We start from the raw sequence: 25,634 nt of genomic DNA on the forward strand, positions 1-25,634 counted from the left end.
CGCATCTTTTGGGAATTGCTCCGCATAGCAAGTTGTTACATTCCCTTGCATGGTTGTTACTTGCTGCAGTTTTCCTTTGAAAATGACACAGTGTGCATTTGTCAAAATATCAGCAGTTGTCGATGATGTCACCAGACTACATCCCCATAAGTTACTTAAACACTGTATATGCCAGGAGAAATTTGGGGAAAACATTCCTTCCTATACACAGATGTTTGCTGCTGACTGCAGAAGCAGCCCCACTCTTAAAAACATAAATAAATAAATAAATAAATAAAATAATTAATTAAAAAAGGAAATCACTGAACTGTTGAATGTTGCTTGTTTCAATAGTTTTCTGAACGAATGACTTATATCAGTATGTCCAATGCCCGAGTGAATTCTTTTGGGAGGCTTCTGATTTAATGACTCATATAAGCTTTCCATAACAAAATTTTCTTTTTCAGTATTGGCATTTCTTCACATGAGACATTATACCTTTTCGATAACATTTTTGTACCTAAAACTCCTAGGTTAAATAATAATATAACTATGATAATATTCACTTGCAAATAATTTGAGGAACAGCAAAACATTTAGCCCCCTCCTGCTAATAGTCTGCCATGCTGACAGATGAAAATAATCTGAAAACAGCAGCCTCTAAATTCAATAAACATTTCTTCCCTGTAGCTGAAAATATAGGAACACAAAACACCCACCCTCCTTTGTAAGTCACAAAACAATTTAATCTTACTCAATACATACCAACGGCAGTGCACTTCAAATGAACCTAATGAAATTATATCATATGATCCCTAAAAAGAATCAGCTCTTCTGGCTACTGTTGAATATCAGACAGGACATTAAAATTATGTGGTGTCTTAATCAGCAACACAATATGCTATTTATGTAACCAGTTTCTGAAAACTGGGCTATTTCCTTATAGACTAAAACATGCTACAGTGATGCCAATACACTATGGTGATGATAGACATGTTAATACCCAACTACCAGCTTACCACTCTGCTGCTAGTTCTTCCAAAAACATCTGAGAATGTTTACAACAGGCTACATGTACATCTAACACAACATGGCTCACTGACACCCTCCCTGTTTGATTTTTACAGACAACTCCCCAGAAAGAGCAATATTCACACTTTCACAAAAGAAATTCTAAGTAAATTAATTATAAAAGATATCCTATGAGGGTGTTTTGTGATCTCGAAGCTTCTGACGGTGTAAAAAACTTTCACACTATGGCATCAAAGACCAACATTAGCTTGGGTAGAATCCTACTTACATAACAGGAAACGGCGAATTGACCAGACAGGCGAAAGTCAAACAATAAAATCAGAGTGAAGAACTATTAAATACAGTGTTCCCCAAGTCTCTAAACACGGAACACTATAATCTTCTTAGATAATACTAATGACCTACCAGCACTTGTAAACAAGGCAAATACAAGAATGTTTGCTAATGATATAACTGCCTTGATAATCAGTGTGAAATCCTCAAGACAGATTACAACTGAAACACCAGGTATACAAATGGTTCACAGAAAATAGTCTATCATTAAACCTCTCAAAAACAAATCTAATACAGTTTCAGACAGCAAATAACAAGCTACAAGGTTTCGGAGGATGTATCAATGGTCAAAAAATTCATGAAACTCCATCTATAAGATTTATAAGTTTACAAACAGATTATCAATTAAAATGGAATGTACATATTGATCAGGTCAGCATGCTTTACACTAAGAGATATTTTGCCCTATAGAGCCAGGAAAGTAATTTTTGTCATATTATGCTTATTTCCACTCTCTGATTTTCGTTTGGTGTAATATTGCGAGGGAATGCTGCAAATGTGGAAAAAGTTTTTAAACTACAAAAATAGACCGAATTTGATCTGTGGTTGGACATCCTGTAGGCACCTATCCAAGACCCTTGGGCTACTGACTCACAAGTCAGTATATCTGCTCACTGATGATATTTGTAATTAATAACAAAATGCTTAACCAAACCAACTGTGACACTATCCCAAATTATTCGCTGAATGCGGATTTCATGACATCAGCTGCAATGAGTACAGATGTACTACCCAGTTGTGACATATGAAAAATTTTGTCAAACTGGGACTCAAACAGTTATCGGTTTAGGCTAGAATATGTGTTTGGATAGCCAAAGAGGTTAAGGCAACTGTTAGCAATAAGTGGGAAATCCAGGTTTGACTCCCAGTCTGGCAAAAGTTTTCATATGTCACAATTGGGGAATATATCTATACGAATTATCATGAAATTCACATTCAGCGAATAATTTTGAATAACCCTCAGCCATAACACAAAGCAGAAGCAAAGCCTTCACAAAGGCTCAGTAACTCAATATAGTGCAAAAATAGTTATAAAGTCTTTAATATGGGTTTGCAATAAGCTTATACTGAATATAAAAAGGGACATTGACAGGCCTTATACACTCACGAGAAAACTGACAACTCCTCATAAACCATGTTTAATTAAAATAAATTTCTAGAGCTGTAAGTTGTGTAAAACACATATCATTATAAATGATATTGTAATATTGTATGCCTTGTATGTAAATTGTTTGCCATATTGTTTTCATTCTCTTATTATCCATACAATATTGTATTCTCTGACTTCCCCTACATTACAGGACAACCTTTGTCCAGAATATAATTTAAGATCACGAAGTAAAAATCAAATCAAGTTAAGAAATGGACACTGTTGCAACTAAATTATTTGTACAAATCAAATGTCTTTTTTGTCCTGATCTACAAGCAGAATGAATGTATTTCCTTCCCCAGTACATATTAGTGCTTCCTGAAAAGGCAGTGGCCATCAGACAAGCTCATCACTTCATAAGGCCACTGGGAACAAGTTCCTGATCCTGTGTCATTAAGTGTATTATAGCATCAGCTCCCCAGCAAGCTGGAAAGGCAGCAAAGTTCATCTTATGAATATGATGCAGAAGGTTGTTGAGCCACACTAATATGGAACATGGGTGAACTTTCTCTGAGTACCTATGCAATGCAGCAAGGCATTCAAAAAAACAAGTATGTGGACCTCCTCCCTAATGGATGCAACACACTTCACTTCAGACTTCTTATTAACCCTTATTTCAGTGCACCCGGCCGTTACCGTAACTTAAAGCATGGACATAATAATGCAAAGAAAGAAGAGTTGGAGAGAGGAAAAGAGAGGGGGAAACCACCAATGCTATAATTTACAACATATTTCCCCAAAAGAATGTGGGTTATGGAGTGGACATGAGCTGGATAGCACTTAACATACATTAGGAATATGTGATCCCATCGTGGGAAATTTTCCAATCACCTCCACAGGATAAAAATGAATGACACTCAACTTTTTTGTCCAATTCAACTTCAGAAATTGGTTTAAATCACTTATTCTTGTAGTGTACGGTTCTTCCTCTTGAGAAAAGTGTTTTCTCACATATTACCAAAGCATCTATTTTTGGTTAATTTAAATACTCGTGGTATGAATGCCAGCAGTTCTATTCACAGATTTTGAATTCTTAGTTTTTCCTCAAATTCTTCTATCCCCAAAAACATCCTATGTGTTTCCATATAATTCTATCCATTTATTGACAGAAGTACACTTCTTGTGTCTTCGAGTGTAACTAAATCAACAAAATCTTCTCCCTCATTCTTGAGAAGATAACATAAACTGTAACCTCTTACTTCCAGTCACCTTCCATCTATAGCTCACGTGTAGAGAAAATTACATTTCGTAATCCGCAGATTGCTTCTGTTTTAATATTCTCTAAAATCAGTAATTACTGGTAGGTAAACTTAGTTATCCAATACACAAATACATATTCCAGTGTTTGTCTACAGCAACCCAAAGAAAATGTAGCAGAAGACAGGATTTCCAAATCTCCTCTCCCTTAATAAGAATGCAGTGACTCTCAATTACTGCATGACCATACTCAGGTCCATTACGTATAGGTATATTAATGTCTGATAATGTCTCCACCAAACCTAGAATCTAGCAGCCCCCTTTATTATTAATTAACACTATCATCTTACCTCATAAAATTCTGTACAGTGTGTTGGCTGAACACACAATGCTGGAATGCTGGGGCAGCTGTTTGGCAGGTCGACTTGGGTGAGTGGTTGAGTCAGACGGAGTAGAGTGGAGTGGAGTGAAGAATAAAGAGGAGGTAAGCAGGATGAAGGGTGGGGGAGGGGTAGCTGGCACTTCAGATGGAGGCATCAGGTGGGTTGGTTAGGAATGCAGGAGAGAAGGTAACAAGTGCACGGGTCAGGAATGTGACAATACAGGCACTGGACCAATTGAAATTGTGCACTCAGCAAACATGATGACTCTAAGACATGGATTGGGATGCAATGATAGGACAGAGGAAGGAGAAAACATAAAACTGAACAACAACAATGGTGAAATGATGTGAATTGGGAAAACACAAAACTCTCAATAGAAGAGAAAACAGCCATGCACAATCTCATAACAGATCCAATTTAATCATCTTCCCTGCAGACAAAGTGTCCACCATTGTTGTAATGAATAGCAGTGCTCACCAGCAGAAGACTTCTGACTCCCTCACCTACAAGCTCTGCCATAGGTGTACCAGAAGTCCAACATAACTTCCAAACACTGATCAAATCCCTAAGCCAATTCCAGAATCTCTCTCCTGAACCCATCTCTCTCATCACCCCAATGACATCCCTGCACACCCACCTTCTACATGCCTCCCAAAATCCACAAACTGAACAATGCTTGATGCCACATTGTAACTGGTTACTGAGCTCCCACTAAAAGAATCTCCACTCTTTTTGGCTTACAGCTCCAACCAACTGCCCATATATCGGTATCAAAGATACAACCCACTTTCTTCACTGACTTCCTGCTATCCCCACCCATTACCACCCAGATCACTACTCATCTCTGTTGATGCCACTTCCCTATACACCAAGGTCTCTCATGTCCATGGCCTTCCTAATATCAAATGTCCTCTCTCCCAAAGTTCTTCCGACTCCAAACCTACTACCTCTTTCTTTATACACTCTATCAATCACATTCCCATATACTATTACTTCTCCTTTGGGTGAGTGGGGGGAGGGAATTATAAAGTGTGATTCACCTGCCTCTACCGCTGTCACTTTTGCAACCCACAATGTTATAATTGGCATTCATAAACCACACTTGAGATTTTTGTATTCTCTCATTTCTATGCATTATTAGTCTTACAAAAAAAATGAACAGGACCTTTTCATAGGAGTTTTAATGTATTTAAATTTTGTGTTGGGATACTTTTTCATCTGAGGCTATAGTTTTTGAGTTAATTCAAGAAAAACGTACAAAAATGACCAAAAACAACCCCATTATCACACACAGCCCACACCTGCCATGGCCTGTTCCTGTCACACACTTATTCCACACCATTAGAGACAGTACCAACTTGTCATATACCACTTATACCAGCTCTGCTACAATTACTGCACAGAATTTTATGTGGGCATGACCATCAACCAGCTGCCAACGTGAAAAAAAAAGGGCCACTGCCAAACTGTGGCCAAGAACAGAGTTGATCACCTAGTGGCAGAGTGTGCTGCCAAGCATAACATGCCTTAGTTCAATGACTGCTTCAAAACCCATGGCATCTGACCCATTCCTCCAGTACCAGCTTTTCTGAACTACACAGATCAGAATGATCCTTGCAACACATCCTTCACTCCTGTAATTCTCCTACTTTCAATCTCCGCTAACCCACTGCATGCACAGCCTCTACTCAATGGAATCCTCCCCTCCAACCCACACATGCAATTTACATAATCTTCTTTGTGCACTGCATGAACTCACCAGTCTGATGCCCATGTGTCATATTCCTATTCCATGTCCCTGCTGCTTCTCCCTTCCTCATTCCTAACCCCTGCTCGTTCCCTCCAATCTGACAACTACTGCTTCCCAACCCCTCATCTCACTTCCTACCTCTACCATCCCAATCGACTCAACTCTTCACCGCAGACTATCTGCTGAACTGCAACCCTGGCTTTGCATGTTCAGATGACACAACGTAACAGCATAGGTGTGTGGGGGTGGGGAGGTTGGGGGGGGGGGGGAGGAGCTGAGGATGGCATGGAAGCTAACTGGATAAGTATGGTGACATGGGTGATGTGCAAAAATTATAAGATGGAAAGTAAGTAAAGGAAAATCTAGTGCTGAAGTAGAAGAGGGAGCAGGAGTTACTGAAGATGATGACTGAATGACTCTATTGAGACCTAAAAATCAGCAGCTATCCCACATAAAAAGTAATGCTTTCTTAGTTCACCAAGTGATAAATATATATATATCTCTTTTTCAGATTACACATTTGCAGACATTCAAAGGTTCTGACAGAATCACAAGCATCAAGCAACTTTACAAAAGCCAACAAGTCTTTGCTATTCCATTACTTACAAGATAAACATAGATCCTTGATGGATTATTTACACTAATGAAGTCAGCTCAAGCTTTTATAGTTGGTTATCTGTACTGACATATATATACTCTAAGTATTGCCAGTTTTAACACACAGAGACAGAGAAACAGTCCAAAATCTGCATGGGATACAATGTATCCCATATGCCAGAATGACTTAAAGGAAGCTGTAAGAGAGGAAAAAAATGTAATGACTCACAATAGTGCAAATTTTCTGCAGTTTCAAAATTCAGCACGACATTCTGACACAGATCTAATGACTGTTCCCCTATCATAATATATTTTAAACCAGGCTTATTTAGCCTTCCATTCAACTTATCAAAATAATACAATGTCCACAACAACACTTTAGCACATAAGGTATGGTAACATATTGTTACAGCAATGACAACTTCACCATTTATATAAAACTGTTTACAAAATTCTTATAAGTACACCGAATTCCATTTTCAGCATTAACTTAATGCCGACCACTATCTCCCATAGAAAATATCACAGCTGCAATTATGAATTGACTAACAACATTAAATTGTAACAAGAGATTACCTCTTGTACTGAACATCATCAAACTGTTCACTCAAAATTCCACAAGATAAATTGTGAATACATGCAATGAATACTATATGTTCTCTTTGATCCATTCCTGTTAGAATTTGTTGCTCATTCTTATTTTCACCATGTTTTTATTCATTCAGAAGAATATTTAAGACAAATTCTAAATGCAATCGTAATCGCTCAACATCTTTAACATGACAAAGTAACATATCAAACAGACTGTTACAAGTGCATCAGTGTCACGATGTCTACGCAGTTTTTTTGTCAGAGCATTTTTTTCTAGACCAATAAATACTATTAATTTGCTAGTGCATCAGATTGCAGAAAGTGGAGTTATATACTAATCTGATGGTATGAACACAACATATTATCACACTTTACAGGAATGGATTAAACAGTAGGAACTTCTAATACAATGACGGTTATGCTTTTCACCACTTTTCAATTCTTTTTCATTCTATGTCCCACATACCACATATTATTAAAGAGAGAAACCTCTTGCATACACACATTTAAGTTGCTTCAAATACTCTCTGCTGACTTAAAACATTAAATGAAATTTGGTCAGCTTATGAAACACAATTTTCACAAGATTAATTCTAAATTAAATAATGTTAAAAATCATTACTTCATTTGTCTTTCTAAACTTTATGAGAAATAATTTCCTTTTCAGTGCACAAGTAACACAACCTGAGAATCAGTTCAGCAGTCTTACAAAGAGCAACATTATCAAACAAATATAGTTCATTCCACAGCGTAATAATACAGCAACTTTACTGATCATGCCTGAACCATGGCTGTTTAACAAAAATCAGAAAAGACTAATACCAACAGTCACAAAGCAAAAACATGATATAACATTTTAACTCTCTCTCTCTCTCTCTCTCTCTCTCTCTCTCTCTCTCTCTCTCTCCCCCCCCCCCCCCCCCCCCAACACATACAATGTCCTTTACAGAAAAGGACTGCAAAACAAAAGCAACATTCAGTAACAGTTTCCGAGTATTGCTACACCTACTTCATTACCTTTCCCTGCACATCCTTGTTTAACAAGAAAGCAACAAAAAGTTTCACAACAGCAAGTACAACAAAATGTTTGAAAATGACCATAATAAAAGACACAATCTGAATATTAGATTTTTAAGCGTATCCAGAAGTGTTCGTGTGAGCACATGATCACTGACAAGGCAAGGAAGAAATAAAAGGAACAGCGAAAAAAGGTCTTGTATGTTATAAAATGCCAGAATGTTAAGAACTGCACAACAAGCATTCTTATAGCAAGTCTTTTATATGAACAAAAATTTCATGTGATTTTTTTTTTCTATCCTTCATTTGGGTTCCCTCTCTTATGAGTGGTGTATCATCCTCAGTAAAATTAATTAAAACCAAACAACTGCATCCTATATTTCAGAAGAAGGGAAGGATAAGAAAAAGAAGGGAGTGGTGAAGAAAGGAAACAGAGAAAAGTCACAACCATCCTGAAACTAGATGTAACTAAGCAACTGGACATTTGCTTCAACAAAGCAAGAAACAAACGCAAAGACATGGAGCAATGAACTTCATAGGAGATGTGTAGTATGTATTTAGATAACAGACTTTTTTCCATCAGCTTTTACCTATTAATGCATGGAACTGCACAAACTGCTGACAAGTAAAGTTAACACCACATTTCAAGCCAGGTGTCACTAGTTTTCGTGATTTCATCTTAGCAACAGAATACAAACCTACTTTATGAAAACAACCAAGCAACTAAATACAGATGAATACTACCTACTGTGCTAATAGATTCCTTTTCACTCCAAGACCACCGGACAAGTAATTAAAGAATAAAATTATTTTATAGTTGGTGAAACTTATGTTCTGTTATTTATATGGACTTAGATGTGGACACTACTCATCATGTAATAAGCCTTTATAATTTCTAGGTTCAGATGAAATTAAAATGCGCTTTTAAACTTTGTAAAAGGGTGAAAGGCAATGACATGGAAAACAATGAAATTTGTCATATTAGTGTTCCACTCTAAAAAGGATCCAAAACAGATACAAAAATTGTTATTAACATGCCAACAGCTGGAACCACAGTCATGACATACAGATGAATGTAGCAAGATATTTGCCAAGATATGTACACTTCCTGCAAATCAAACACAATCAAATGAGTTTACGTGCCTCATCAAAAGGTAGGATTCAGTCCCAGTGGGTCTCACATTATCCTCTGAAAAGGAATAAGCAGTACATGCTACAGACGCCGACGGGACAGTGTAAGGTACCAACCTATATCCTTCTTACTGTTTTGCAATAATTCACTGCACAAAAAGAGATAATTAAACAATTTGTAAAAGCACCTTTCAGATGATTCTAAATACTGTCAGTTAAGTAGTACCAGTAGCAGATTCTGATCCCTTTTCAGAAAAGGGATGATGATAACAGTACTTAACTTTGAAGAAGAGCAGTGACACTAACATGACACATCTCTACCCTTTCTGTGATGATAATAACACCACTTGTTAAAACCGTAACCTATATAAATTAAATTTTCTGAAAAATATGAAAGGTATAAAATGTCACTGTGCAACACAAATACTTTGATGCCTGTGTATTGAAAAATTACATTGAAGTTAAATTGGTATAATTATACAGGAAGTAATATTAATATTGATCCAAAATGGCCAGTAGTTAAAATGTAGCCACAATCATAAAAAAGGATCCACATCACACCTCCTTTGCAACATGGATGTCAAACACAAGCAATCTGAATGTCAAATAAAGAGGGCTGACTAGTATTTTTCTCTAAGGAAAGAAAAAAGATTAAATACATCAATAAAATATCATAACAAATTTTGTGTGTGTGTGTGTGTGTGTGTGTGTGTGTGTGTGTGTGTGTAGGAATATTGACATCAGACACTGGTTGTGTGACAAACATTGACTATAATCGAAGGAGCAACCTTAACACTTCCAGTTGTTTCAGTGGTTATGAATACACATGGTACAATAAATTAAAAAAATATGAAAATAATATTTCTAGAGAACAGGAAAACAGTGAACAATCTTTACACACATATAAAGAAAGCAGTATAAATATTCATGCAAAGACTAAGTTTGCATAACACTATCACAAATATCTTCAGTGATACTGTGGTAATCATTTCAGATATTTACTTCATTTGTCACACCATTCTTCTGGCAATATCAGAGTACATCAACACTTCTTCTGCTGTATAGCTTATATGCATACTTTCACAAGGAACAAAAATTATTCACAAAGGAACTAATGAACCTCTTAGGGACTGAGAGTCTTACTTCATATCTCAGATGTCTTTGGGTTCACTTCTAGTGATCTTGCCACTATACTACCATCATTTAGCAGTCCACTTATATAGTATGTGATTAAGTAAAACTTTTAAAAACAGAGTATCCACAAACGATTTGCCCCATTTATTATATACTTCAGTACCATGAAAGCAATTATGGAAGTGAAATACACAATGAGGTTGGCAGTAGCAACATTTCATTTCACCTGCAGGTTTTGGCTGTCTTTTTTATGAGATAAGATGTTCAAGTGCCTGATCTCTGTCATTGTTACAGTTTGCCAGAGCTTCGGCAACACGGTCCTCAGGAAATCCAAGGTCAAGAAGCTGTGTTGTGGCCTCCAAACAACGTTCAGCTTCTTTCAGATCACATTCATTCACCGTCAGTGCTCGTTCTGCCCTATCTCCTGGATACCCTCTCTCCTCCAGTGCTTGCACCAATAACAGGAACTCAACCATCTATAAAACAGAACTGCTGTTAGTGATGACTAACCAACTAACAAATAAATAAATTAAATACTTCAAACCATGAGATATTATTGTAAGGTGTAATAATGACAGTCAATGTATGTATGAAGAATTATCTGTATAATTCTTTAATCTGCCTGCTCCAAAATACTGTTCACAGCCAGAGGATTTACCACTCAAATTGTGAATACAAATATTCTTCTGCAAAAAGCATAGTAGCATATGCAGAAAATCAACATACAGAGAACTAAGAAATAAAAATCTCCTTCAAATTAAATTTTTAGGTTTTTACTATCAAAAAGAGAAAATTTTGAGGAAGAAGCAAGTGATCTGAGACTGTTTTCAACCAGTTACAGATAGATCTCAGTTAAGTGTGCAACTTGGCATGCATCAGATGTACATACTTCAAACACTCTTGGAATGAACTGAAATTCCAACCTAGAGTCATTACACTCTTTCCCATTTTCAATTGACTGTCTCATCAAACTTGGCATAAAACATAAATATTATAAAAGTAATTATTTTAATAAATATTTATTTAGAGATGGTGATCTTTTGGAGGGCTCACTACTTGCATACTTGTTTCTTTGAACACTAAACATATTTTGAGGATTATTCCCTGAGCAAAATACAATTCCTTGTTTTTCCTCTCTTTATCCTTACACGTTTTGGTTATATAACACAATCATGTTTACCACTACCACTGACCATGTTGCTTCCTGTCTTGCACAGATTGCCATCTGCAATTTTGTCGTTGGCGGTATTGGTTTTCAGATTGTCACAACTCTGTAAACCATATTCACAACACAAGAGTTTCAATGCTTTTTGGTTATCCAGTAGTCACGAAAGCACTCTGTGGTGGATGACAGAGTACATAAATTCAGAACAGCGGCAAATGTAGATGCACAGAAGTAATCTCCTTAATGCTTTACTTACAGAGCTAGCAACTGGTAACAGGAAAATCATTAGGCAGCAGTTCTGAAACCTCTCTGAGCTAAACATAGTCATGCACATAAGAACTAACACATGTTGTCTTCTTTCTTTTATGGCATCTTTCTCCTGCAGTCATAGCTATACAAATTGTCCATTAAATTGATTTTTGTGATTGTAAGAAAAGTCTTATTATGACCAAAGGTATTTCACTTTAAAATAAAGCATCTTCAGTGGTCACTGCAACAATATGGCCTTTCTTAGAAATTTGTTTGCTAGGATCATGAATAATTATTATGCTTTGGATGTAGACTATAAACAGAATTAAGTAATTATTGTTACTCAAGCCCAAGCCCCCCTATACTTCTACACGTTACGTAGATTTTAGCACACATCACTTTCACTAACACTAACAATAATAATTTAACACTGTTTATAGAAGATAGTGAAAGCATAAGAACTACTTGTGATCCTAGCAAACAAAATTGTAAGAAACAACACATTGTTGCAGTGACCATTGAATGGGCTTTAAAGTAAAGCGATACACATTTAATCATAAGAGACTTTTATTACAGTTGCAAATGTCGGTGTTAACCTATATAACTCAAATAAGAATTAAGTTTTGATGAAATTCAAAATTTTCATACATATGTTGTGCTTCATACTTCTAACATACAATAAAATAGTTTAGGTCTTTCCGCCAATCTCATGAAAAAGGAAACAGCCTAAGACATACATCATTTTAAAAATGTCACCTAAGGACAACAACCATTGTGTCTTGTAATACACAAACTATCTGAGACTCTCAATTACACTTTACTTTTCAACTTTATGAAAACTGGGGGGATCAAATGACGAATTTACAGTGGTAGAAGTTGGAAAAAGTTACAGCTATTGAAAATGGTTAAAGGGAAACCTCATTAATTCCTATTTCTACTTTGTTCAGAACAGTTCCTTGAATTATTGGTTTGATGTGGGCCGCCACAAATTCCTCTCCTGTGCCAACCTCTTCATCTCAGAGTAGCACTTGCAACCGATGTACTCAAATTATTTGTTGGATGTATTTCAATTTCTGTTTTCCTCTACAGTTTTTACCCTCTACAGCTCTCTCTGGTACCATGGAAGTTATTCCATGGTGCTGTACCAGATGTCTTACCATCCTGTCCCTTCTGCTTGTCAGCATTTTCCATATATTCCTCCTCACTCCTTACCTTATCAGCCCACCTAATTTTTGACAGTCTTCTGTAGCACCACATCTCAAATTCTTCATTTGTCTTCTGTGCCGGTTTTCCCACAGTCCATATTTCACTACCATAAAACATTATGCTCGAAATGTACATTCTCAGAAATTTCTTCCTCAAATTAAGGCCTATGTTTTATACTAGTAGACTTCTCTTGGCCACAAATGCCTTTTTTGCCAGAGCTCATCTGCTTTTTATGTTCTCCTTGCTATGTCTGTCATAGGTTATTTTGCTGTCTAGGTAGCATAATTCCTTAGCTTCATCTACTTCTTGATCATCAAACCTGATGTTAAGTTTCTTGCCATTCTTATTTCCAGTACTTCACATAACTTTTGTCTTTCTTCGATTTACTCTTAATCCACATGCTGTACTCATTTATACCATTCTACATCCTACATCTATACTCTGCAAACCATCATTAGGTGCATGGCAGAGGGTATATCCCATTGTACCAGTTATTAGGGTTTCTTCCTGTTCCATTCACATATGGAGTGCGAAAGAATGACTGTTTGAATACCTCTTAGAGAACTGTAGTAGGTTCCTAGAGACACTAAAGCTAGTTCTGGAAACTTTGTTAATAGGCTTTTTCATGATAGTTTATGTCTATCTTCAAAAGTCTTCCAGTTCAGTTCCCTCAGTATCTCTGTTCCATTCTACCACAGATTAAACAAACCTGTGACCATTCATGCTGTTCTCCTCTGTGTACATTCAATATCCCCCATTAGTCCTCTCTGATACGGGCCCACACACTTGAGTAATATTCTAGAACTGGTCATCCCCCACCACTCCGCTTTGTTTATTTATTTATTTATTTATTTTTTGGTTGGTGCTTTAGGGTGTAAAACTGTTAAGATTGCAAGTGCCCATATCGTAAGAAAACGCAAGCAGTAAATAAAAACCTGAGGCGAAAAAGGCAAAAACCCAATCAAGCAACTTTAAAAGAGGAGCAGCTAAGGACAAAGACATCCCTACAGAAAATTTCTCAGAATATCGTGAAATGGCAGAGGTCCCCACCAGGGGGATCAAATTTGCTTTGTAATGCCGCTGCAGAAAATAAAAAGTGAGACACGATCAACAAAACACATATCATCATCTGCTAAAACATCTGACAAAGTAGACACCAAGCATAGATGTGAACATAAATATTTAAAAAACAGGCACTGGGTCAGAAAGCGGTACACCATCAAAGGCAGAGAGCAGTATGCAGAGTGTGGGACATGGTCACCCCTTAATAAATGGCATTGGTTGGTTGGTTTGTTGGGGGAAGGAGACCAGACAGCGAGGTCATCGGTCTCATCAGATTAGGGAAGGATGGGGAAGGAAGTCGGCCGTGCCCTTTGAAAGGAACCATCCCGGCATTTGCCTGGAGCGATTTAGGGAAATCACGGAAAACCTAAATCAGGATGGGCGGACGCGGGATTGAACCGTCGTCCTCCCGAATGCGAGTCCAGTGTCTAACCACTGCGCCACCTCGCTCGGTATAAATGGCATTGACTAAAATGATAGTGTCAGACAGCAGCCGGGCTAGAATGACCTCCTCGTGATGTGAGGGCCTAGGGGAAGTCAACCACACTATTGAGAGAGATTTAATGTCCCGGAGTTTGTTCCCCAGGAGAGAAGACCATTGTGCACTCCAAAAGGAACCTGTATCATGCCGACACACAGCAACACAAAGATCATTCATGGGAACAGAATGACTAGCAAGATGAGGAAGAGAGCTGCAGCCTTTGCAGCAGCACCAGAAGCCTCATTCCCCGGCACGCCACCATGGCCAGGAATCCACACAGACACCACGTTGGCTCCAAAGTACAGCATGCGACAGCTCTGATGAGTACTGAGAGAATCCAAACAAATGACTAAATTTGGAAGCCTGTGTCGCCAGATGTACTGGTTGGCCTGATGAAGGTCATAGAGCTTTGTGGTAAAAAAAATCTAGCACTAGTCAAGAAGGCAAAATAGCATCACCAAGTACAAAGACACACCTAACACAGTGGTTGGTCTTGGAACTGTTGGTGTAGACGAAGACACTGTCCCCAATCTGCATACGAAGTGCAAGAAACTCACTACAATACACCAGGCCAGGACTGGTGTCCTTAGGAAGCAAATGGAATCCAAAATGAACACATACCTTGTCAAGAAACCAGGCCAGTGTAGAGCTCACACCCATGGGGAACGTGGCAGGAAGCGTAAAGATACGCAGTGAACTCCTGGAGTCAACAGAGACAATGGGCAAAGCCCATATTGGTGGTCTAGAGAATGATCAAAAAGAGTATAGGATGGGTGACTGGGCACAGAAGACAGACAGCTCACGTGTCTGAGGAGAACATCCTGCTGGTAGGGCAACAGTAAGTCAGCAGTCTCAACATAAAGACTATCAATGAGACTAGTACAGAGGGCACCAGTGGCTAAATGTATCCCGTTATGGTGGATGGCATTAAGACGACGTACGATAGACTGACGTGCACATAAATATACAATACATCCATAATCCAGTTTTGAACGGACAAGGGACTGGTATAAATGGAGGAGGATGGTCCAATCTGCTCCCCACAAGGTACCACCAGAAGTTCATACAGACAGTCTTGTCAGTGGAAAGCCAGAAGCCATTGCTGATGCTCCATGAATGAAGATGATCGAGACACCACTGATGACGCCGTTCATGTAGACAGGTTCATTTTGAGAGCTTCAATAGCTCGCAAAGTCATCAATGAAAAGAGAGCTTGAGATACCTGGCAGGGAACAACCCATAATAGGGTTAATGCCACGGCAATTACGACCACGCTGAGCACAGAACTCTGATGCACCCAGTTCTCTTGAATAAAAGTATCTAAAAGAGTCAAGCTCACATGTACCTTAAAAACAAAGCTTGATTTGTGAATAATACTGAGGATACTGTCTCCAAATCAAAAAATGACCACAGTTTGGCACTTCCACAAAAAATTGTTCATAATATGACAAGATGACAAGAGGATCAACTGCAGTGTGGTGCCTACGGTATCCACATTGGGCATTAGTGAGGAGGTTCTGAGGCTCGAGCCACCACACCATTTGACTATTAATCATACGTTCCACCACCTTGCAGACGCTACTGGTGAGGGAAATTGGGTTGTAGTTTGAAGTAAAATGTTTGTCCTCACCAGGCATCGGAATGACAATGGCCTCACACCAGCGATTGGAAAATGTGCCATCTGTCCAACTGGGTTACATGTATGGAGGAGAATGCTTAGACCCTCAGGAGATAGGTGTTGCAACATCAGAATGTGAATGCCATCTGGTTCTGGAGCAGATGACTGGGACGAAGTTAGTGCATGTTTAAACTCCTTCATAATAAAAGCAGTATTGTAACATTCACGATTCTGGGAGGAGAAAGATATTGTTCTTCTCTCCATTGCCCATTTCAGAGGGATGAAGGCAGGATGGTAGTGGGTGAAACTCAAAATATCTGCAAAATATAGACTCTAAGTGTCTGAGATACCATTGTTCACTATGGTCAGACCAGGAACCGGGGAATAAACTGTGGTTCCTGAAAGTCAATGCGTTTACCCCAAACAACTGAAGAGGGAGTAAAACTGTTAAAACAACTTTGAAAAGAAAGCCAACTAGTTTTTTCACTATCCCTGAAAATGCGGCAACACTGTGCATGTAGCTGTTTATAACAGATACAGTTCGCCATTGTGGGATGGCATCTAAAAAAGTGCAGAGCTTGTCTCCACATGTGGATTGCATCGTCGTATGCCTCAGTCCACCAGGGGATGGGGGCATGTCATGGCGAGGAAGAGGTAAGAGGTACGGAAAATTCTATGGCAGTAAGGACAGCATTTGTAAGGTCATCAATGCAGGGGAAATGGTGTTCACTGAAAGTAGCCAGTTAGGAGCAAAGCTGCCAGTCAGTCTTGTTAAGCTGCCAGTTGGTTGGATGCACAGATGGGATAGGCACTATCAAATGAATGACACAAGTGCAATTGTTACGGGTGTGTGTCGGAGAGAACAGACCACCCGAGATGATGAACAAGCTGCGCAGTGCAGATCAAAAAGTCCAAATGGGAAAAGGAGTGTGTGGAATCAGAGAGAAATGTGGCTGTACCTGCGTTCAAACAGATTAGACTGAGCTGGCTAAAGATATCCACTAGTAGAGAGCCTCTCAGACAGGGGTGTTGAGATCCCCTAAGGGGACAGTGGGCACTGAAGTCACCGAGCAACAAAAAAGAGAGGAGGAAGTTGAGCAATAAGTTGCAAAATGTCTGCCACAGTGACAGCAGAAGACAAGGTTGAGTAAACGTTGCAAAGAGAGAAGGTGAAACCGGGAAGGTAAAGATGGAGAGCAACAGCTTGAAGCTGGGTGTGCCAGGAAATGGTGTGACTACAGACGTCATCTCGAATTAGCAATGTGACTCACCCACATGCCGGAGTCCCTCCCTCTGGGGGTAGGTCAAAATGGACTGGAGTTAACTGCCGGAGGTGAAAGTGATCATGAGGATGTAATTTTGTTTCCTGGAGGCAGAAAACTGCTGGACAGTATCTGATGCTGTGAATATTCCATTGGAGAATAAACATATCCAATGATAGACAGGAGGTGGTCAAATAAGGGGGCAGTAACTGTGGTGGCTGCCAAGTGCCAGAATTTGAACATGCACAATGACCAGGTTCAGAGGCTGGAGGATCTTCATCTATTAGTTTGACAGAAGTGTCTGTAATCACCTCCAGTTGGCCAGTGAACTAGTTGTTGGCAGTGCGTCCTGGTGAAATGAAGGTCAGCCAGGTGAGGGTATCGAATGGTGACACTGTTGATGAAGAACATCGAGGTGGGCAAATGGAAGATTGTTTGCCTTTGTTTGACTGCTTAAAACCTTAGTGTTTGTCAGGTGCAGACCCAGACATTGCCTGGCTAGATGTGCGCACAAAGTCATTGTACGGATTTTTTAATTTCCGTGTTCCTGTTTGCGAGGCATGTAATTTCGCTGGTGCAGGCAGAGGTTTGTTGGTATGGTGTGCACCCACAGCAGGTAAAGACAAGGGCGTGAGCTTGGAGCTGGACGATTTCGAAACTAGGCACTAAACTGGAAATCGCAAGTCTGTATAGCCATCTCCTTCATAGCTCGGAGTGTAGTTAGAACTGTGCTACAATTGCCAGTGGGTGGTGTACAATGTTTGTGGCTAGCCAATATTTTCTGTGTAATACGAATAGGAACCTTGTTCTTCACCTGGATCTCCTGAACGGCTCTCTCACTGAGGTAGATTGGACAGTCACATGAGGAAGCAGCATGATCACCCTTGTAGTTGATACAGTGAGGAGGAGGAAGAGGAGACAGGCACCCTCATGAGCATCCATGCCACAGGTTATGGATTTGGCTCCATTTTCACAAGATTCATGGGTGTGGTTGTAGCACTGACATTTATAGCAATGCGTGGGATTCAGGATATGTGGTCTGACAGCAACGGCTTTGTAGCCACCATTAACTTTTGATGGAAGTACCACATGGTCAAATGTGAGGAAAAGAATATGGGTTGGCACTAATTCTTTATCAAATCTTTTCATGACACAGTGAACTGCAGTGACTCCCTGTCTGTGAGATAGGCTGTTATTTCAGCCTCGGTCAGGCCATCAAGTAGCCAAGTGTATATGACACCATGGGAGGAGTTCAGAGTGTGGTGGGCCTCTACTTCAACAGGAGAGCTGTGAAGAAGTGTTGCATTAAGCAGTTTCTGTGCCTGAAAAGCACTATCCATTGCCAAAAGCAAGGTCCCATAACTGCAATCTAAAGTACGTTTTCACAGGACCCCTTCTGTATAACAAACTGATTAACTGTTATGAAATTGTGACCGTCTTCCATGCGCAACACCACCGAGGTATTAGGATGCAGGCGGGAGAGCTGTCTATTCTTTCATCTCAACCCATTTACGTTTGTGAGATGAAGAACTTACTGCAGAGAAATCCCCCATGATTTCCAGTGTTTCCAATGTCACACTCATTCTTGCTGCCCCCACCCGTCAAGGGGGGGGGGGGGGGGGCTCACCAGTCTTAGGTGATAGCCCACACTTCAGGTCACACCTCCCAGACTCCACAGAGGGTTCAATTGGCATAGAGGGAGGTACCAGCTCAGGCAATTACCCCTCCCTGGGCCTGGCCTTTACCAGGGGGAATGAACGGGTCCTACTTGTCGATCTGGGGCTGGGAATCATGTATTGCCCAGTCACCTTTTATGCATCAAATGTTTGGGCTTGCCTTCTTGGACGCACATGAAGGAAGAAAAAAGTAACGAAAAAGAGACTACAAATGCCAAAGCAGAGAAAGGGTAAGAAAAGGATGGACTAGGAAAGAAAGATGGATGGACAGGATGAAACCATACACAGTTTTACCAAGAACTTTGGTTTCCTGAAGAAGGCATATTACTCATTCCCAAGGGATGGGAAAGGAACAGGAGGGGGATAGACAATGCAGCACGGAAAGGGAAGTAGCACTGCAAAGGCTGGGGCCCTGTGGTAGCCAAGCACGTACTCACCAAAGAGTGGCGAGCCCCATGGGGTAGAACTGGTCGCATGAGTGATTTGTAAGCAATCTCCTTTGTAGGTTGATTGCACTTCCCCAATATTCTACCAATAAAGCGACATCTACCACATGCTTTACCCATGACTGAAACTATGTGCTCATTCCATTTCACACCCCCACAAAGTGTTACACACAGCTATTTGTACGAGTTGGCTGATTCCAACAGTGATTCAGTGATACTCTGCTTTTTCATTTTGTAAAGTGCCCAATTTTACATTTCTTAACATTTAAAGCAAGTTGTCAATCTCTGCAATACTTTGAAATCTTATCAAGATCTGTCTGAATATTTATGCAACTTCTTTCTGATATTACTTCATTATAGACAACTGCATCACCTGGAAAAGGTGTGATTTTACTATTAATATTGTCTGTGAGGCCACCACAACATGAACAACAAGAGTCCCAACACACTTCCCTCGGTCACACGCGAAGCTATTTCTACATCTGAAAATGACTCTTCATCCTAGATAATATGCTGCATCCTCCCTTCCAAAATGTACTCAATCCAGTCACAAATTTCTCTTAATACCCCATGTGATTGTACTTTTGACAATAATCATAGGTGTGGTATTGAGTCAAATGCTTTTCGGAAATCAAGAAATACAGCACCTACCTGACAGCCTTGATCCAAAGCTTTCAATACATCATGTGAGAAAAGTGCGAGTTGGTTTTCATATGATCGATGTTTTCGAAATCCATGCTGGTTGGCACTGAGGAGATCATTCTGTTCAAGATACCTAATTATGTTTGAGCTCAGAATATGTTCTCAGATTATACAACAAACTGATGTCAAGGGTACTGAACAGCAGTTTTGTGGATCACTTCTACTACCCTTCTCATAGATGGGTGTGACCTACGCCTTTCTCCAAGAACTGGGCACGGTTTCTTGTGGATTTAAGGCAGATTATAGTTAGAAGAAGGGTTAACTCAGCTGCAAATTCGGTATAGAATTTTACAGGGATTCCATCAGGCCCTCGAGCTCTGTTCAACTTTAACAATTTCAACTGTTTCTCAATGCCACTGACACTAACACTTATTTCATTCATCTTTTCAGTGGTACGAGGATTAAATTGGGGCAAGTCTCCTGGGTTTTCCTTTGTGAAGGCACCAAGTTAGCACTTCAGCTTTTGCTTTGCTACCCTCAATTTCAGTTCCTTTATCAATTGCTAGGGACTGAACACTACCTTTGGTGCCACTAACAGCCTTTACACATGACCAGAATTTCTTTGGGTTCTGTGGAAGATCATTTGACAATGTTCCGCTACAGTAGTCACTGAAGGCTCTCTTGACAGCCAAACATGTTTTATTTAGTGTGTCTCTATCTACAGCCCTACACTTTGTTTCACACCTATCATGCTGTAATCTCTGTTTCTTTACAACTTTCTTTTCAGTGCCTGTATACCATGGAGGTTCCCTGCAATTATGAGCTGTTATACTGGGTGCATATCTATCCAGTGCATGGTCAACTATTCTTTTAAACTTGAGCCATAGTTCCTCTAAATGCTCCTGGCCTGTGCTGAGATATGACACTACTGATTTTCATCTAGTTTACTGAACATTCAACAGATGCTGTAATTCTTTTTCACTTTCAATGAGGATAGCAATGTCATCAGTGAATCTTATAATCAATATCCTTGCACACTGAATTTTAATTCCATTCTTGAACCTTTCTTTTATTTCCATCATTGCTTCTTCGATGTACAGATTGAACAGCAGGGGTGAAAGCCTACATCCCTGTCTTATACCCTTTTTAATCAGAGCACTTCATTCTTGGTCTTCCACTCTTATTGTTTCCTCTTGGTTCTTGTACATATTGTATATTAATCATATGTCCCTGTAGCTTGCACCATTTGATACTGTCTGACACTGTTTCCAGGTCAACAAATCCTATGAACGTGTGTCTATTTTTCTTCAATCTTGCTTCCATTATCAACTGCAATGTCAGAACCGCCTGTCTGGTGCCTTTACCTTTTCTAAGGCAAAACTTATCATCTGACAGATCCTAGTTTCTTTTTGATTCTTCTGTATATTATTCTTGTCAGCAACTTGGATGCACGAGCGGTTCAATTGATTGTGCAATCATTCTTGCACTTGTTGACTCTTGCAATTTTCAGAATTATATGGATCTTTCTCTGAAAGTCTACTGGTTTGTAAACTGTCTCATATATTCTATGCACCAATGTGCATCGTTAAAAGTTGCTTTGCTGCCAATTCCCTCCATTATTAGTACTTTTATTTAGGTAGCAGAGTAGTATTTGATATTCCTGATGCAGTGTGGGAAACAATTTATGATGAGAATAATTAAATTTGAATTTAAATTCAGGCAACCACCATACATGGATCCTGTTCGTCTATTAGTTACCAAGTTAACACTGAGCTGTGTACAATACTGTACTGTCTCCTTAGTGGCAAACATAAAATAACATCAAAGAGAATTAAGGCGATACTATACATGAACAATATAAACTTCGTAGAATGGATGAAAACCAGGTTAGTTGGTTTAAAAGAGGGGGAAAAGGACCAAACTACGAGGTCATCAGTAGCTTGTTCCTAATAATCCTAATAAAACAATGCCACAAGTGTGAGAATAAAACAGACGAGACAATAACACAACAGAAAGAAAGGAAAGACCACAAGAACGAAGGAAAGGCAACAAACACTAAAAGGAACAAAAGAGGACAATAGAACAACAGAGAGATGCAAGAAACAGTTAGACAAAACTAAAACAAGGAAGCAGATTACAGTGGCTGGCCAACCACGAAAATAAAGGAAAAGCCAGCCACCCTGCAACACATTAAAACCTTCACCCTCAAAGCACTAGGGTGGAGGACACAGAGAGACAGGCGCTAAAACGCAGATCGAATGATAAACCCACCCTCACAGATGAAACGTAAAACAAATCAGCCAATGAGGCATTGCCTGCTAAATTCAATGATAACAAGTCCAGCAACTGAAGATGAAGTCGTAGGGCAGCCAAAGAAGGACATAGCAGAAGAATATGGGCCCCACTGTCAACTGGGTGCCGCACCGACACTGAGTTGGGTCTTCACGGCGCAGGAGGTAGTCGTGGGTCGCCCACGCATGGCCAATGCGGAGCCTGCAGAGAACCACAGAGCCCCTGCGAGACACCCTCTTCGAGGACTTACACACATTTGTGGTCCCCTTAATGGCTCACAGTTTGTTGTGCGTACTGAGATTTTGCCATTCCGTCTCCCAAAGCTGAAAAGCCTTGCGGCATAATAACGAATCCAAGTCAGTTGTGGGGATGCCCATGTCCAGAAGTGGTTTCTGTGTAGCCTGTTTGGTCATCCTGTCAGCAAGTTCATTTCCTGGGATTCCGACGTGAGCAGCGGTCCAGGCGAACACCACTGAACGATTGGACTGTTCCAGGGCATAGATGGACTCCTGGACAAACACTACCAAAGGATGATGAGGGTAGCACTGGTCGATAGTTTTCAGGCTGCTCAAAGAGTCAGTACATAAAAGAAAAGACTCCCCAGGCCATGAACGGAGATACTGAACTGCACGAGAGATGGCCACCATCTCTGCAGTGAATACACTGCAGCCCTCGGTTAAGGAATGCTGTTCAATATGGCCACCGTGCATATAGGTGGAGCCAATGTGACCATCAGCAATCGAGCCAGCAGTGTAAACCACTTCAGAGCCCCGGAGCATGTCAGGAATCTAGAGGAAGTGACAGTGGACAGCCGCAGGGTTAATGGAGCCCTTAGAGCCACGTGAAAGGTCCAGATGAAGCTGCAGCCGAGGTGTACACCATGGAGGCGTACGTGAATGGACTGCAAGTAAAGGTGGTAAAGGGAAGGACACCAGTTTGGAGAGAAGGGACCGCATGCTAACTGCAATTGTAAGCCCAGACCTGGGCCGCCGATGCGGGAGAAGGACTGCTGCATGTGGGAAAAGGAGATGGTAATTCGGATATTCAGGTGAACTACGAATGTGTGCTGCATAACTGGTGAGCAGTTGTGCACGTCTGATCTGCAATGGAGGGAAACCAGCCTCCACCAGTATGCTGGTCACCGGACTCGTCCTAAAAGCTCCTGTTCCTAGACAAACCCCACAGTGCTGCACAGGGTCAAGTAAATGCAATGCTGAAGGTGCTGCTGAACCATAAACCACACTTCCATAGTCAATTTGGTATTGGACAAGGGCTCCGTAGAGCTACAGCAGCGTAGATCGATCTGCACCCCAATTAGTATTGCTCAGGCAACGGAGGGCATTGAGGGGCGGCAAGCACTTCTGCTTAAGCTGAGGAAGCCAAGTCAATCGAGAATCAAAAACCAGTCCTAGGAATCAATGTCTCCACTACAGTGAGTGTATCATAATTAAGGTAAAGTGCGGGTCCCAGGTGAACGGTACGATGCCGACAAAAGTGCATGACACACGACTTTGTGGCTGAAAACTGGAAGCCGTGGGCTAAAGCAAATGACTGCGCCTTGTGGATGGCTCCCTGCAGGCACTGCTCAGCAACACCAGTATTGGAGCAGCAGTACAAAATGCAGAAGTCGTCTGCATACAGAGAAGGTGATACGGAGGGCCTGACAGCTGCTGCTAGACCATTAATGGTCACTAAAAATAGAGAGAGACACTCAATACAGAGCCCCACGGGACTCCATTCTCCTGGATATGGATAGAACTATGGGAGGGACCAACTTGGACATGGAAAGTATGGAGCGACAGGAAGTTTTGGATAAAAATCAGGAGTGGACCCCAGAGACCCCACTCATACAATGTGGCAAGGATAAGATGTAGCCAGGCCGTGTTGTATGCTTTACGTAAGTCAAAAAAAGAGCAACCAAGTGTTGCTGTCTGGAAAAGGCTGTTCGGATGGCAGACTCAGTGGACACAAGATTATCAGTGGTTGAGTGACCATGGCGGAAGCCACCCTGACGGAGTCAGCAGGCCACATGACTCCAGGACCCAACCCAACTGCCGACATACCATACTTTCCAGCAGCTTACAAAGAACGTTGGTGATGCTGATGGGCCAATAGCTGTCCACATCAAGCAGGTTTTTACCGGGTTTGAGCACCAGAATGATTGTGCTCTCCCGCCATTGGGATGGAAAGACGCCATCGCATCAGATCCAGTTGAAGATGACGAGGAGATGTCGTTTGTAGTCATCTGGCTGTGGATCCGATCAGGCCCAGGAGCTGTGTCGGGGCAATGTCGACTTCTTAAGTAATAAAACCCAGTACGTTGTCCTCGATGGTGAGTGTTCATCAGAGGTGAGGGTATCATCTGGAGTGCCCTATGGAAGTGTGGTAGGTCCACTGTTGTTTTCTATCAACATAAATGATCTTTTGGATAGGGTGGATAGCAATGTGCAGCTGTTTGCTGATGATGCTGTGGTGTACGGGAAGGTGTCATCGTTGCGTGACTGTAGGAGGATACAAGATGACTTTGACAGGATTTGTGATTGGTGTAAAGAATGGCAGCTAACTCTAAATATAGATAAATGTAAATTAATGCAGATGAATAGGAAAAAGAATCCCGTAATCTTTGAATACTCCATTAGCAGTGTACCACTTGACACAGTCACGTCGATTAAATATTTGGGCGTAACATTGCAGAGCGATATGAAGTGGGACAAGCATGTAATGGCAGTTGTGGGGAAGGCGGATAGTTGTCTTCGGTTCATTGGTAGAATTTTGGGAAGATGTGGTTCATCTGTAAAGGAGACCGCTTATAAAACACTAATACGACCTATTCTTGAGTACTGCTCGAGTGTTTGGGATCCCTATCAGGTCGGATTGAGGGAGGACATAGAAGCAATTCAGAAGCAGGCTGCTAGATTTGTTACTGGTAGGTTTGATCATCACGCGAGTGTTACGGAAATGCTTCAGGAACTCAGGTGAGAGTCTCTAGAGGAAAAGAGGTGATCTTTTCGTGAATCGCTACTGAGGAAATTTAGAGAACCAGCGTCTGAGGCTGACTGCATTACAATTTTACTGCCACCAGTTTATATTTCACGGAAAGACCACAAAGATAAGATAAGAGAGATTACGGCTCGTACAGAGGCATATAGGCAGTCATTTTTCCCTTGTTCTGTTTGGGAGTGGAACAGGGAGAGAAGATGCTAGTTGTGGTACGAGGTACCCTCCGCCACGCACCGTATGG

The 25,634-nt window shown here is 40.6% G+C and overlaps 1 protein-coding gene across 1 annotated transcript in view; it reads right to left on the bottom strand.

Annotated features, from left to right (window-relative positions):
* Positions 1–7,915: 7,915 nt before the first annotated feature.
* Positions 7,916–25,634, bottom strand: part of LOC124805236 (probable basic-leucine zipper transcription factor Q) — an 88,607-nt gene continuing 70,888 nt past the window's right edge. Inside the window, exon 5 of the mRNA XM_047265741.1 lies at positions 7,916–10,770. Coding sequence (XP_047121697.1) covers positions 10,543–10,770 — 228 coding nt within the window. The 3' untranslated portion in view covers positions 7,916–10,542. The remainder of the gene's footprint in view (positions 10,771–25,634) is intronic.

Source organism: Schistocerca piceifrons, chromosome 7 (genome assembly GCF_021461385.2).
Source record: "Schistocerca piceifrons isolate TAMUIC-IGC-003096 chromosome 7, iqSchPice1.1, whole genome shotgun sequence".
Lineage (NCBI taxonomy): Eukaryota > Metazoa > Arthropoda > Insecta > Orthoptera > Acrididae > Schistocerca > Schistocerca piceifrons.